The 16,376-nt window shown below is 30.3% G+C and overlaps 1 protein-coding gene across 2 annotated transcripts in view; it reads right to left on the bottom strand.

Annotated features, from left to right (window-relative positions):
• LOC119677752 (CCR4-NOT transcription complex subunit 6-like) overlaps positions 1–16,376 on the bottom strand; it is a 35,082-nt gene that overhangs the window by 1,695 nt on the left and 17,011 nt on the right. For both annotated transcript variants that reach the window (XM_038089233.1, XM_038089234.1), the window contains exons 6-7: positions 666–734; positions 281–593 (exon numbers count right to left, since the gene is read on the bottom strand). In XM_038089233.1, coding sequence (XP_037945161.1) covers positions 281–593; positions 666–734 — 382 coding nt within the window. The remainder of the gene's footprint in view (positions 1–280; positions 594–665; positions 735–16,376) is intronic.

Here is a 16,376-nt window from a genome sequence, read left to right as displayed (position 1 = left end):
TCGAGTTTTAGTACGAGTGGCTCGTGGAACAGACCTTATATCAGATATACTCACAACATGTGAAAGAAGAAGCACTTGAAAACAACTAGTAGCACCTTATCTTTTTTTTAACAGATGTACTTTTTCATATCACAAACTTCAGTATACAGAGAACAATTATTGCTTAAGAACATACAATTATTGCTTAAAAGTTTAAATGCAGGATGTCGAAGTCATCCTCTGAACTGTTAATATATGTTGCAGTTATATTTACATTATCCTATAGTTCCTACTAACTTACTTTGCTGATCTGAAGAAAATTGCACATCCATCCACATATTTTCTTTCAACTTCAGACATAGTTTTTGCACGTGATTTTGGTGAAAATATACCCTCGAAACCGTCAACCTTCAACTCAGGTAAGAAGAAATTATAAAACTGATCAGTTTCTATTTCCTGAAGACTAATAATATCGGCTGAATAATGGCGAATTTCATCCAGTATCGCTTTCTTCCTATATTCCCAAGAAAGAGCCCAAGAAGGGCAGTAGCCATACATTTGTCGTGTAGCATATTTATCACACAAAACATTATAGCACATTACCGTAAAAATGCCTAAAAGTATCAAGAATATAAATAATGTCTACACATATAATTAATTAATGGTTTAATTAAAAGTGTACATACAGGCTGGTCTAGACTTATTTGGTTTTGCTAATGGTATCCATGGTCTTTGAGGTGGTGGAGTTACTGATACTGAAATTTAATAGATATAGATATATATAATATAGATATAGATAATAAATATAGATATATAGATATGTATATGGATTAGTGTATTTAAAAAAATTAGGCAATTATTACTATTATTATGGTGTAGTATATATTAACATATGCAGATATTTAATTATGTTGCAATGTGTGCATTTTGTGTGTTACTGATAATAAACATTAACTTAACTATTTATTGTTTTTGTGTTTTATGAACAGGTGGAAACTGAAATCAGACGTTTATTGGTGAAAGTGACCCACAAATTACTTCCGTGTGACTAATAACAACGCGATCATTCCAAATAAACTAGTAGCGTGAGGATTACCCATTGCCAAAGCCATTCCCATTCCCATTTGATCGCGCATCCACTGCTTCATTTGTGAACGGACGATTGTGAATGTGCAAAGAAACGCGTTAATTGAGCGCAACCAATGCAGCGAACATTGGTCTTGTTGCCTTTCCTAAGTTTACCTTTCCATTCGAATCATGCGATGCCATTGCATTGTTTTAGTTTTAAGGTGCTTGTTTTAGCATCATTATTAGCAAAATAACAATAATGTTGGAAAAACTGCCAACCGGACGCAGTTGAGGAATTGGACAAGTCGAACTCGTTTGCTTGTATAATTATAACAACTTTTTTCTTTAATTTTTTACATATTATTTATTATATTGTATATCTATTATAACTTTACATTATTTTCATTTTTCATTGAAAGCGACAGTGATTATCTTTCTTCAGCTCTTATCTTTTGCTCAAATGTTGCTCAAGTGAGACAATCGAGTAGGCAATATGCAAAAGAGTGAGCATTTTATGATAGAAAATGAAAATAAGCACGGCTTTCGGACTTTAACATAACATTAGTTGAACTTTAAAACAATAATTTTGAATAATCTTTAGAAAACTTGTGTAGTTAAATTAATGTATAATAAGCTAAACTGCAAAGTGGTGTAATTATATTTACAATATATAATAGCTATAAGAAAGATTTAGCTATAAAAAACAATTGTGACCATAACCTCAATTTAAATACTGTTATTTATAGCACTTAGCATCAGTTCTGCAGAGATATTTGAACAATGACCTTAACCTTAAATGTGCAGTGCAAACTACATTAGGGCATGCCACTATAAAAATCTAAGAACTAATGAGTACTTTTACAGACTAAATGAATAATCTTCTTCATCTGGGTTCTCCTTAATTTTATATTCGGCTGATTGGTAATAAAATGCTGCTTACATGATATTTAGAGAAAGGATAATATTTCTTTATGAAAATCTAAGAACTATGGAGTTCTTTTACAGAGTTCATGTATAATCGTCTTCATCTGGCTTTAAAAAAATCTGGCTTCTCCTCAATTTTGTATCCGGCTGATTGGTGTTTATTTGATATTTGGAAAGAAAAGAAAACTCTGCCAATAATCAAAGTAAGCAATTAACCACATTTTAACCTAATCTACCTAATCTAAAAACTTAAGTTAAGTGTAGTACTTGGTTCTACACTTAATCATGATATCGAAATTTGTCTGATAGTGATTATTACATACGTTTCATTTATTTGATTATAGCAATACACCAACTAGGGATTATTCTCTGAAAAATTAGTCAGTCAAATATACAAAGTCAGGGAACTTATTGTTTTTGAACTGCAAAAAGAAAGTGCAGCTGTCTATTAGTTTGATTTTTATATTACAAATGGTTATGTACTCTATATACGCATATATAATCAACATAAAAGTACAGGAGACATTTCCCGATACAAAGATGGATTGGTTGAATAAAGCCTATTTTGATAAAATTAAATATTCACACCTTTTAATATTGTGGTTTTAGATGTTGTAGTATTATTTATTTTGGTTCTCTCTCGGCACGCACCTTTACTTTCCACCGCACTTTTACCGTTTTTGTTTATAATTCGCTCCTAACCATAATAAAACTGTAATGTTTCTCACATTGAATCAGCGTCTTTGGCGGATGGCGCACCGCAAACAAGTTTTGAATTTTGCATTTTTTCTTTTTCATTTTGCAAGCACGAGACGAGCGGGAAAACTTTCACTTTTTTTGAAAATAATTTTAGTTCTCCTTTTCTTTTGGAGGTGAGGTGATTAAGTGCTAATCAAAAGTTATTTATTATCTTTTCTCAAAGTAACATATGAATACGATTTCCTGTAGTTCAGAAAAATGCTTTTCTCTGTTATTAATATTAAATTAAATTAAAATTATTATTAAAAATTAAAATAAAAAACTAATTAATATAATATCGTCTGGCTACTCTATGGCGACTGGAAGAGAAGAGAGTTTCAAGAACTAAATAGAATATTAAAAAAGATTTAAAAATAGTATATAAGTCAGATTTAAGTCTGGTGCGTAAGTCAGATAATATTTTTTAATTTGAAAATGATTTACTTTTACTTTCTCACACATTCTTAAAAAGTATTTTGAAAACAATATAGATCCATTCTATCATTCAATATCACTATGCATCAAGGTACAAACGTTCAGTGTAGTGTACATCACACAATAACTCTCTGGTAGTTATGTCAACCTGTATTCATCTCTGCAAATGACGCAAAAATTCCTGCTTCTCCACGCAGTCCATTTTCGAACCATCGGTAAAAATTGAAATATCGTAGTTGGCTTGAAAGTTCCTTCTCTTCCATCTGTTTCTTGAATAAAATATTGTCTGAAAGTTTCGTTCAAGGCATAATTATAGGTTCACATAATCCGATGTCATTTGGAGCTGTCCTAGAATCCGGTTATGTCTATATCTACCTTGTGCCCAGACGCCTGTTACTTTCAGTCTGACAGCGGTGTTGCAAACAGTATTTTAAATATGGAGATCAATAGGTAGGAGATGTAGCATTATGATTAGGGCGTACGAAGAGGCTGTTCTAAAAGCTACTGTAACGTTAACATATGTTGTCCTCTGAATTAGTTTACAAATATCAAGTTAATATCAAGCAAAACTCATTAGAAAAGAAATAATAGAAAAATTTGCAGTTAGTCTAGCATATACGCAAATGAGAACTCGTTAATGAGTCAATTGAGCAAATAAAACACCAGAACAACGTAATGCACTTATTGAAAAAAGTTCTTTTTAAACAATAGATTGACTCTGTTGTACTAAATAGTATAGTAGCATAGAATAAATCTATCGATAGAATTTCGCTAAATTAATACAAAAAAAACTGATATTATTTCTGATGTCAATTGGCGTTAGAATGTTTTGTTTAATGTAGTAATTCAATTAATAAAAACAGCTTTAAAATAGCTTAAACCTATTATAGAACACTGTCATGATTATTACAGTTATCGATTGTATATAGACTAATCCAATAATAGGTTAATATTTTAATTACTAGTAAGTCTATGAGTTAGTGTCTATAATTATTATTAATTCCAGTTTTTTTGTAGTCAATGTCAACTATTAAATAGAGAAAGTATTAAGTGTGGCTCACTCGAGATATACTTATATATGTATATCTATTTTTAAAAGAAATTTTTTAATCAGAAAACAAAGGCCTACGAAATTGTTTAATTTTTTTATTTTCAATTTATTTTTCAGTTAATAATTCGAAGAACCACCCGCGCAATCAGTCGAGTCGCAATGCATCCCAAAAGCTACTTTCATTTTCTTTAACGGATGTAAAGATGAAATCAATCGATAGTTAAAGTTTTAAAAACTCATTAAATTGATTTGCAAAATACATGAAAACATACATATACATACAAGTACGTATATATAATTGCAATTTCATATTATTTTTCTCTTGTTGTTGTTGTTATTGTTATTTAAATAGTTTTTATCTTAAGCACTGACTCTTATTTATTTTCAATTTAATATTATTAAACTAAAGATGTTAAAAGAGGTTAAAAAATTATTTATGACAGTATAAACTTTCGTGGAGCACTACATTTAGAATGATTTATTATAAGATTCGATTGGCATTTTTAAAACGGTTGTGACAACTATTGGTATTAAAATGAATTATTAGATTAGGTTAGATTATAAATGTGAATCTGAAAATCCACTTCAGCCTGTTGATCCATGATATTGCCATATAAATCTCAAAGTACAAATCAGTTTAAACTTTTAATAAAACCTAAGATAATCTTTTAGTAAACGTCTGGTCTTGTAACTGACTTAGGTGTTATAGAAAGAATGTCCCTAGCAAGTTTAACCTACATAGCACATGCATTGGACAATGACATAATAGAAATAATAAACATTTCTTATCATCATCAGAGCTGTGATAAGTGTCACGACAGCATCAAATCAGAATTCCCATTATACGACTGAACAATAAGAATTAGAAAATTGATACGTATATACATATAATAAAACTTATATGCCTTTATTGATTTAACAACTCAAAAATTTTCCTATAGTTTATGGTATAAAGTAAGCCCTTACTATATTTTTTATCAAGATCATTTTCTCACAAAATGAATGATATCTATTGAACTAAAGATTTATACAGAAAGTAAACATTATACAATAATGACAAGCTCGTACTAATATCGGAAATCAATAGGGGAGAGGAGCTTGAAGTTTTAATAACCTTTTTTAAATGATTAGCACGATCTAAAACAGATCTAGCCATTGCAGTTATATTAACGTTTCTGACTAGCAGCGTTGACTAACGTATTTTATGTTGAAATTCTAGCAAAATATACATAGTGGAAAAATCGAAATATCATCTTACAATACAAGCCCATTAAATTGTGTTCTAGAAGTTCTACAGCTTTAATAAAAATCGCACTATCTGTCTCAGGGACCTTCTGATTTGAGATAAATTATCTCAACATGATATAATCATCTCTTTTTTTTATCATGTCTTTATCCTAATCATTTTTAGGCGCTGATGAAGAACGCAATGTCAATTATCAAGAACTTTCTTAATTGCAAAAACTTACAATAAGTAAATTTACAATAAGTTCTGTGATATTAAAGTAATATTCAGTCTTTGGTCTTAACTCTTAGTATTTAGAATAATTTGATATTAGAGCGCACATATAATATATTTTACATATATATAAACTAATCAATTTCCTTTAACTTATAGTAATTGAGACACTTGTGACCGATTGTAGTGCTCTTTAAATTATACACAAAAATGCAGTTTAACTGGTTTTGGGCACAATCCATGGACATGCACAGATAAAACCAAGAAACCAATTGCGATGGTAAACTACTGCTTCAGCTTACATTGCCATGGCTTGGCAGTAGTTAGTGTGATTTTGAATTTTTTTTAATAGTTTTTTAATAAAAATTTATTATAAAGAGGAGTTCAACTTAACTGTGCTGCTGCACGTATGAGCCAATCTTGCCGTTGCTCACAAGTACATAAAAGCCATAATAATGAAAAAAATCATAAAAACGAGTTACCTAATTGCTGTTTGGAATAAAAGAATAATTACGATAAACCACAAATACCATTGTATAAAAATAAGACAAGCAGCTGCAAATCTTCCCAATTTTTCACAGCTGTGAAGGCCCCAGCAGTCTGCACGCTTCGTACATGTAAAATTGAAAATCTCCATTTGGATTTCACTTTCTTTTTCGATTCACTCGTTGATTAAATCGTATTGTGGGTCAGTACAGGGGAGCAGTTGGCGTGCGGTGGGTAGTTGATTTTGTGCCCAAACTTAAACTTCAGCTTCAGCTTGGCGTGTACGTGTATGTTGTGTCTTTTGGTTTAGAGTCTAACTCTTGAGGCGGCTTTACCGCTTGGTTGCCTTGGCTAATTTACATAAAACGCTTAACCGTCGACATAAGTGCTATGGTGTATGGCTCGGATTTGGTGGGCATAGCAGAGATTGTCGTACGCAATGTTACGCTATTGTATTTTGCTGTTGAGATAGTTGAAACGCATTCACTTATTAAATTTGTGTAAATTCGGTGAAATCGTTTTAATGTACAATTGTCTTTTTTTTTGACAATTTTATTTCGTATTTTGTATTTTTTTTCAATTTTTATCATTATTTTTATATAATTTAAATAAATTTTCCCACACACATTGGTTCACCTCCAAACGTTTCTATAATTTTTAATTTTGCATACAATATGATCTATTGTCCAAAATATAACTGATCTATATGAAAATTTTGTTCTGAATTTAGATACGTATTGCTAGGTATTCTTTTCAACCACTTCTATCTGAAGTTGTGAGTTAGAGAAGAAAGGGAAAAAATTGCTCGTTTGCTATCTAACAGTTCAAAACACCACAGAATACGATCATTTACTATATTTAACACTTATTGTCAAACACAATTTAAAAAAAAAATACATTTTAACTATTTTTTAATGTAATGAAAAGGTGCTATAATTGAGCAACATCTGCTTTAGTTTTAAATTTTATCAAGAAGAAAAAAAGATATAATCGATAATATTAAATCTGTATACTATAGGAAATTCGGAAAATTTCTCCATCCTTCTCTTTGATTTGCCAAGGCAGCATGTAATCTAGTATTATCATAATAAAGTGTGATGTGACGGCTTCTCCCATATACTAACAATATTATTTTGAATAAAAATTTTTGGTAGTTTGAAGCTCATAATGTACAGAACATAGATATAATTGATAGATGTAAATAATAAATAATGCCGAATTGTTAGAATTGTTACTACGAAAAGTCTCACCTATCGCAATCAGTAGCTACACTGACTGTACTAATAAAAGTCGATCTCTGTACACAATTGTTCCATATTTATTCTATTTAATTATTTTAACGGCAATACGACTTTTTTATAGATAATGCTTCAAAGGCAAAATAAGTAATTTAATAATAATTAATTATGTTGAAGCACTTAAGCACTTTTACAATTTCTTAACTCGAGGTAATTTCTGAACCCCCCTTTACGCCTTGACTGGATTATTGTTTATCACTTCATCAGACTAAGCAATAATTGACCTGAGATAAGTCTATCAGTTTTCGCAAATAATTTCAGGGCTCTATCCTTTTTGTATTTTTTGATGGGATCAATCATGAGATCCCTGAGGATGTCATTCGTCCTAATGTACCATGGTACTTTGAAAAGTCTTCTCAGAGCCTGGCTTTATGCAATTTCTAGCTGACAAATAGTAGTGTTTGAAGCTTTGCTAAACGCTATACATTCATATAGAAGTGACGGACGAATACATATATAATAAGTAGTAGTATAATGACAGAATGGGAGACGATGTTATCGATGAAACATAGAAAAATCGAACGATATATAAATTTTACCCAAAAGTTTATTTATTATAATACTATATACGACTGATTCGAAAAGTGACTAATCAGCTGAAATATTAAACACAAAGTGCAGAGCTTTATCAATCGCTGCCTATGTAATACATTGAAAATGTGATATTAATCGAATAACAATTTAGACATTAATGTTCAAATTAAAAGACGTAAATCTATTTAGCGGTTCTGTAATGAAATTATGTAACATTAGATTGAAACCAATTGTTCCATGGAGGCGAACAATCTGAAATAAAACCGAGAAAACATGCAACAAACACCGGAGATTCATATTAAAAGTTAATGTTCCTGATAGAATACGGATCAGAACTCTAATGATTGTAGTAATTCCAAAGCATTCCAATTATTATATAGCAGTTAGAACATATTTCCATTTCAATTTTTAATGATAGTTTTTTATTTTTATTTTTTATCTCAGCATTAGTCATTAATGAACTGATAATCCAATACACAAAGCAACCCAACATCTTTACTGATCTAAGACGAGAGTTCTCCAATCACTCATATCAATTTTAATAAGCCTTTCCTGAATCATCAAGCAATTTGCTTGAGGTGCATTTTTTGTATATGATCTAACCATCTTAAAAATTGAAATGTATTCTATCAGTTTCTGACCTTATATTTAATAATCGAGATCGTGATTTTACAAAATTTGAAGACTTTTCAGTAGCAGTATACCATAATTTTCTTTTATATGGCAAAAGGTGTTACGGATATGATGTGTATAAGAATTATGATGTGTACCCGTTTTAGAGACATAATGCAAAATGTTTTTCGATTTGTTTTTGTATTATGCAACTGTATGATATTGCATATTTTCAAATATCTTCTAATCTATTATAAACTATTTATTATTACCTCTAATCTTTAATCCTAAAGTATACTTTGTATTATTACGTTGAGCCTTTTCCGGGTTAGTGCATCTGGGCACTTTTACTCTTTTATAGCTTCGTGATTACTCAATGACTGATCTAAGATCTCCGTACCGCCTTGTGTGGTTAGTGATTACTCTGAGATTAGCTAGTGCTAAGTAGGACAGTCTGCCGGTGTTCGCAAAGGTATAGCTTCAGGGCGCTGTGCCTTATGTATTTTTTGACCGGGTCTATTCTAAGGTCTCTTAGCATGTCATTCGTGCGAATGTACTATGGCACTTTGAAGAGTCTTAGGATATATTTATTTTTAATTTAATTTCAGTAAGCAAGTCTTGGAGTTTTTTTTTCTTTATTATTATTAAGAGATACATTTATTTATTTATTTATTTTTTTTTTCATTGAAACTACATAATGAGTCATTTTTTTAACAATCTCTAACAATTTTCTTTTACAAAAGTTATATATATTATAAAAATAAAATAGTTAAATTTTATTTGTTAAAGGGGAAGAGGAAAATTAAAAACTTATTTCATAACCTTGATGCTCAATTGTTAACTGATTTTTCTCTTCCTCATTTCGAACTGACAAAGATATACTCACTCGTAAATCAAACTAAAACACATTTTTTATGTGTAAAAAATAAAATAAATAAATTATGGCAAAAATAAAACCTTAATTATTTTTAGTTAACAGAATGTGGGCCAATTATGCGAATCGCCTCTTAATTTATTAATAAGAAACAAGAAAAAACTACTTCAACATAATGGAAACATTAAAAAACCGTCAAAATGTTTCGTAACAAAATAACAGTTACTCCATTCAAGCTGGCACAAAACATTAAATAGTATTATTATTATTATTATTTTTTGTTTTTTTTTTTTATTTTTTTGAACTATAATGAAACTCATTATGATGAACTACGTGCAAACGGTTGATATGTGTGTCGCTAATTATTGTTACTAAAAAGTGGCTTAAAGATACACACTCACACACAATAAACACAATAGATGTTGGTCTAAATGATGGTTATGGTTATGACTATGGCGATGGCGATGGCGATGGCGATGTCGATGGCGATGACGATGATGACGGATATATGAATGGTCTGCCGTTGGTTGGTTAACTTTGGTTAGAAATTAAATGTTGTTCGGTCATCGGAGTAACCGTTTTGAAAGAAACAAAAAAATTGTATAAAAACGCTTTTATCTGTTATGCAGTTATTTGAGTTAAATATTCTCTCTTTATGTTTTCTTACAACAACGTTAACAATACCAGCAACCACAAAAATATAACAAAAATTCAGTTAACAACTGCAAAGTGCTAACAAAACAACAAAACAACCAAACAGCAAAAAAAAAAAAACAAAAACAGCAAATAAATATAAACTAAGTCAGTATGTAAACACTTTAAAAAATCATACTTGATTGACTTCTATACATACGTGATCATACCTACATAAGCAACGTCTTTTGCGTGTTTCTACAAACCTTTTTTCTTTTGTTCTAATTAGTTAGAATAAAATAGGTTTACAATCTTAAATGATGACCCCCTCGGGTTGTAAGCCAATTAAGCAAGAATGACCCATTTCGAATATTGGCTTGTACTGCTGTTGTTATATTCTTCTTAAGCAGTAAAATCTTTAGGTATATAGTTCATAATTCAATTAAGCAGTAATAGAATGACGATCATTATAAATTTGATCAAGTAAAAGATCATAAAAACTTCTATGCCAGCTCAAAACATTTCTTTCAGAATATCACTACTTCCGTCATTAATAAAGACAATGTAGCAATCAAGACATTTTTGATAATATTGTCTTAATCTTAGGTAATCAGGAAATTATATAGGGTTCTTAGCTGCCTTAATTGGGAGACATAATTAAATTAAATTTGCTCGTTGTTGTTATTCAATAATCGCTGTCATAATCTTAAGGTTGAAAAAGGATTATTATTAAAAATTAGATTAATTTAGATTTAAGATGGGGCTGGAAACCCTGTCACCACGTCACGTAACACACCCATTTTAATTTCATAGGCACATAACAGTTAAAAATGACATGTCCTTTAAAGAGATGTTGCCAGTTGATAAGTGCCGAAGTCTGAATCTAACGAGACTATCACAGTGACATAGAATGCGTTCTGCTGTTTCCTCTTCTTCGTGAAGAAATACCGGAGTCTGCAGCTATCGTCTCTTATATTATTGGAAATAGTTAAACAAACATTATAAGTACATAATATTGCTACTTATTACGTAATATTTGAGTGTTACCCACGTGCAAACAGAATGTGACCAAGAAAATATATGAACATTTCTTGCGAATTATATTTTTGTGTAGTGCTAATAAGCATAACTATGAGCAAACATGTACTCTTCAATTTATTTGAAGAAAAAAGTGATCCAATAACAACAACGAATATATATGATATAATATGGTACTGCTCTGCGCTAGCAATTCAAGTTTTAATAATAATATGAAGCTTTCATAATGAAATTGAAATGTTGTGATAACTTATTTTCTAACACCTGCGGAGATAGCCTACACTACATTTATGTGATTAGGAGAACAGCCATAAAGTCTTTAATTTAATTATCTTCAAAGTTACTCTAAAAAGTAGTCGGTCCCAGGCCATGAAGGAAACAAAACAGTAGATAAGATGGTTAAAAGTTTTGAACCGCTTGGACTTGAACAGAAAATATTATACAGAAACATCTTAAAAATCTAGACAATGAAATTTACGAACATATGATGAGAGTAGCAGTTTAATCTGCAAAAGTCACGCGTATATTAAACGAAAAAAATACACTCGATATTATTGATGATTTAACATTCCCTAGATTTGCAAAAAGCGCTAACATCCCATATGATGATATCCCATACAAATCTTCATTAAGGTCTTTCTCATTCCGATACCCCTACGGACCAATGCATGAATGTACGACTAACAGCTCATACCAAGAAAAGAATAAATAAATAATAAAATCATTTGTCTATTTGTAGTATAGCTGTATTTGATAAAAAGACAAATGGAGCAAAAAAAAATTATTAATAAAAATAAGATGGACTTATAAATACATAAATAGATTTATAAAAATTTATAAATTAATAGTAGAAACAAAAATATTTCTGAAATAATTGTACGAAGATTTTAAGAGTTTGATATTTTAAATATTTTTTATTTAACAATTGTTCTCTAGATATATAGTTTTTTTTTTTGGTTTTTATATATTTTTTAATCTGGCTTTAGGTCCCTTTTTGTTAAATAATTCAACGTTTAATATTTTTTATAATACTCTTTATTTCAGACTCTCCTTGACAGTCATCATTACAATCATGATCTGAAATAAATTGATGTTACTAAAACTATATTTGCGTCATCCTCTTTAATCTATCGTCTATATTGCATATCGTATATAGTGCAATATAGTTGATAGAATAAAGAGGATGACGTATAGTTTTAGTAATATTAATTTGTCAGATCTTGATCTTTATGATGACTCAAGAAGAGTAAAAAATATAGAGTATATAAAATATAGATGTAGATAGAGTATAATAAAAATATAAAGTAAAAAAATATAAAAACTATTATAAAAAAATAGCTCGATAAATAAATTAAAATAATTTTTTTTGATTTTGTATTAGTATGTCATACTGGCTGAACTATATTTGCAGTAGCTCTTGTACTATTGAAGACGTGCTTACGTTCAGTAAAAATGTATTAATCTAATTAACTTCTATGCATTTCTCTGAGAGTAAAGATATGAAAGTTATAATTAAAATAAATAAATAAAAATATTTGTAATCGTCATAAATCCGTTTCCTTTGTGGATTTATAACAAATTTGATGCAAAGCAATGAATAAATAAATAAATAAAGCAATAAATTTATGTAAAAAATGTTAAATTTGTTATAAAAATAGATTTCGATGAAAATCACGCACAATAATAATAACGTTATTTATATATTTATACAAATATAAATCAAATGATGATTCGCCAAAAATGGTAAAAAAAATGTGTATGTATGTATGAATATAAAAATAGTTTTTCCAAAAATTCACAGAAAAAGATATTAAAATGTTAAAATCAAAATATCGAAGTTGATGCTGCTTTCGCCATTATTTTGGTGGCTTCTCTACTGTTGGTTTCAGCTGTTGGCCAAACGAAAAAAAAACCGATTCTGCTGAAGTATCACTGTAGAGTTGCAGTTAAGTTAATGCCTTTAAACAAAATACAATACAAAATAGAAAACCTAAATATTCGTAACAAAAATAAATACAAAACAGAAACAAATATGAGGAAAAAATTGGTAAAGGTTATGTAAAATGTCAAACAGTTAAGAATTTAACGGCCAAAATGATTCTCTGTTACTGCCACTATCTGGACTATTGCGGCTGTCACATTTTGGTACAATGCCGCCGGATTACAGCAGCGAATGGCTTACAAATGTCAAGCAGTTACTGCCAACAATGGAACGACGATACAGAAAGTAGTACAGCATGAATTAATTTTCATTTTAAAAAGATTTATAGTTCAGAGTATTAGAGATTGGCCGTTTAATACCTGCATGCGCATTAGTACCTCCGCTTCTTTCTCGTCTACTGAGCCATCCGAATCTGGGCCATAACATAAATATTACCTCATCGAATAATTGGCTTAAGTATTTGAGCGTTTCAGCGTTTGATGGCATATTTTGCTCTTCTCTTTTTAATTGGTTTTTTATGATTTAGTTTTATTGTTAGATGCAAGTTATAGTTATAGATATTTTTTAATTGCCGTTATGCACAAAAAGCAATATTTATTTTGTTTAAGATACAACCGGTACCGAATACGGAAAGTTTGTCCGGTTAAAAAAAATACAAAGTATGAATTGTTGAATTTTACTGTTGAGTTTTACTCTAAAATTGTTTAGATTGAACAAACAAAATAGATTCTTATTTATTCCATCTGCTCCTTTAGAATTTTAAAAAGGAACAATAGATTTTAGGATTTAATTACATTAACAAAAGTCGTTTTACAAATTCGTCCAAATTGGTTGAACTATAAGCAACATTCGTTGAATTAGTTCTTAATTCTACGAAGGTTGTGTGTAAATTTCGACATCCGACATCTAAACTTGATCTTATTAGATTAGACTGTTCTTGATGACCAGAAACTATTGCCACTGACGAAAACTTCGAAAAAGTGTAATAAATAGTATTGAATGACTACCGAATAAAAAACAAACCTTGTTAAAACAGAAATAGAAATCCTTAATAGAACAGAAATCCTTAAAATGGCGGACCGTAGGTAATATGTAAAACAGCCAAGCCAAACCACACATATAATAATGTCCGCTAACAATTACGTAAAAACAAAGATTTAAACTTCCACTGTACGATGTAGTTTTAGCAATGCATTCTCTAATAGGTGTATGCTGACTAATAACAGTTCCTTTTAAGGTTGTCTTTTAAGAAATTAAAAGAGGAACATATTCTTCTCTTTTATTATCCACTATTAATATCAAATTTTATAAATGTCTATTCGACATCTTTAATACAGTGCTTGTTTTTTTAAAACGACACGTGGGTTTTTCATCCAAAACAGAAGTACCTCCATCCAAAAAGTCTTCAATCGCACAGTTTAGGACTTATAAGCTACTTATCTTTAGCATGGTTTCAGACAGCTAGCGTACCTTAATAATTCTCCATGTTATTACAACCGACTCACATATACAGACACTAAACCTAAACCTTATGTATTGACTACCAACTGCATCTACCTATTTATGTTGAAATTACTAGTCAATTTGGAACAAAACCTAAGGAATAAGTAGCTTATTAGTCCTACTTATTAGGACACTGTAGCATGATCGTACACAAAGGAAAAATATAAACATATAATATATATTAATATATATCTATTGTTGAGTTGATAATCGAAGGTAATAAGAAAATTTTATGAATTTTGTGTGTGTGAGCAATAAAAATTTTCCTAAACTATCACACCAAATGATATGAGATGAATTATTTCCCGATTTTGAAACCAGAAACTAACTATTTCACATGTTAATATTCCTATGTTTTTCTTTTTATAATTTTCACCATATTTTCTATATCATACAAATCTAACTAGTGCAAGTAGACTTGAAATATTTTTACTACTTTCAATTTAACACCATGGAAAATATACAAAATACAGATTTATTTAAAAAAAATTTGTTTTTTATTTATTGTAATTAAATGCAAATTGCCTCGCAAATAAAAATTTTTTAGTGCGCATCCAAAGATATGAAAAAAACTTTCAATTTCTTAAAGGAAAAAAGCGAAACAGAAGCTAACAAGAAAACGCCATTGAACAAGAAAATTGCATTGCGCCAAGATACTTAACAACTTCATGCCTCATGATTGTACTGATTTTTTTCCATTTTCTTTTTTACCTACGATTTCCACGTAGATTTTTCATTACTAAAATATGATAAAAAGAAGTTTAACAAGAAAAAAAGCCACAAAAATTTCCATTTCAATATTTAACCAGAAAAAGTGTTGGCAAAACATTTGACTAAACAATCGACAACAAATCACATGATAGACCAACAGACCAACAGACCAAGAGATAATCAGACAAAACATACGACACCCAGACAGACATACGAATCCAGTGAGAACTATTAAGAAAAACACCAGCAGCAAAGAGTTAAATACACGCAATTTATCTACCAAAGAAATACAGTTGAAGATGATTAACTCGAAACCAACAACGAAGAAACAAAAAGATGTAGTAAAGCAAAATGATTTTATTTTACCACAACTCGGCAGTCAGCACTCAGCACTCTGCACTCAGCACAACTTCATAACACACCTGTATGCGTAAGTAAGTTCTGCAATGCTAACTACTAGTCAAGTTGCTTAGCCGGCTTCGTCAGTATATTCAATGGCGCAAACATTGTAACTGACCCAATTGTCTAGTGACCCACTCCCAACAACTACAATACTCATTGTCTGTGAAGACTAAACAGACACGGAGCCGGAGTACGGAATACGGAATAGGGAGCACGGAGCACGGAACACAGAGCACATAGAACAACGAACAAAACAAAGAGTGCTCAAAGCGCAACAAACACACAAAGTAAGCAGTTGTTGACCATAGTTGGAGCAGTTGAAGCAGTTGAAGCTATTGGCCATCAACTTCTTCCATTCTTCGTTCGCTCTATACAATAGCCGGTTGTAGCTAAGTAATTGAATAACCGAGATTAAAGAACAAATAAAAGAAAAACAAACGTTTAAGTGGGTATTAATAATACAAAAGACACAACAACAAATCGTCTACTATCAACAGGTTCCAATCTCTAAGTCTAAGTATCTAAACTGTGTTTCCATAAAATAAAATGCACAGCATTGCTCAATCTCGAAATCAACGCATACGAAGAGCAGTCGACAATATTAAGAGGTCTTCATATAGTGGAGCTGCTGTTAGGAAAAGCAGACGGGAGACGTAATAAATGAAGACATTAATTAGTTAAGCGGCTCG

The sequence above is a fragment of the Teleopsis dalmanni genome, chromosome 2 (assembly GCF_002237135.1).
Source record: "Teleopsis dalmanni isolate 2A chromosome 2, ASM223713v2, whole genome shotgun sequence".
Lineage (NCBI taxonomy): Eukaryota > Metazoa > Arthropoda > Insecta > Diptera > Diopsidae > Teleopsis > Teleopsis dalmanni.
This window is presented reverse-complemented; position numbering and strand designations above follow the sequence as displayed.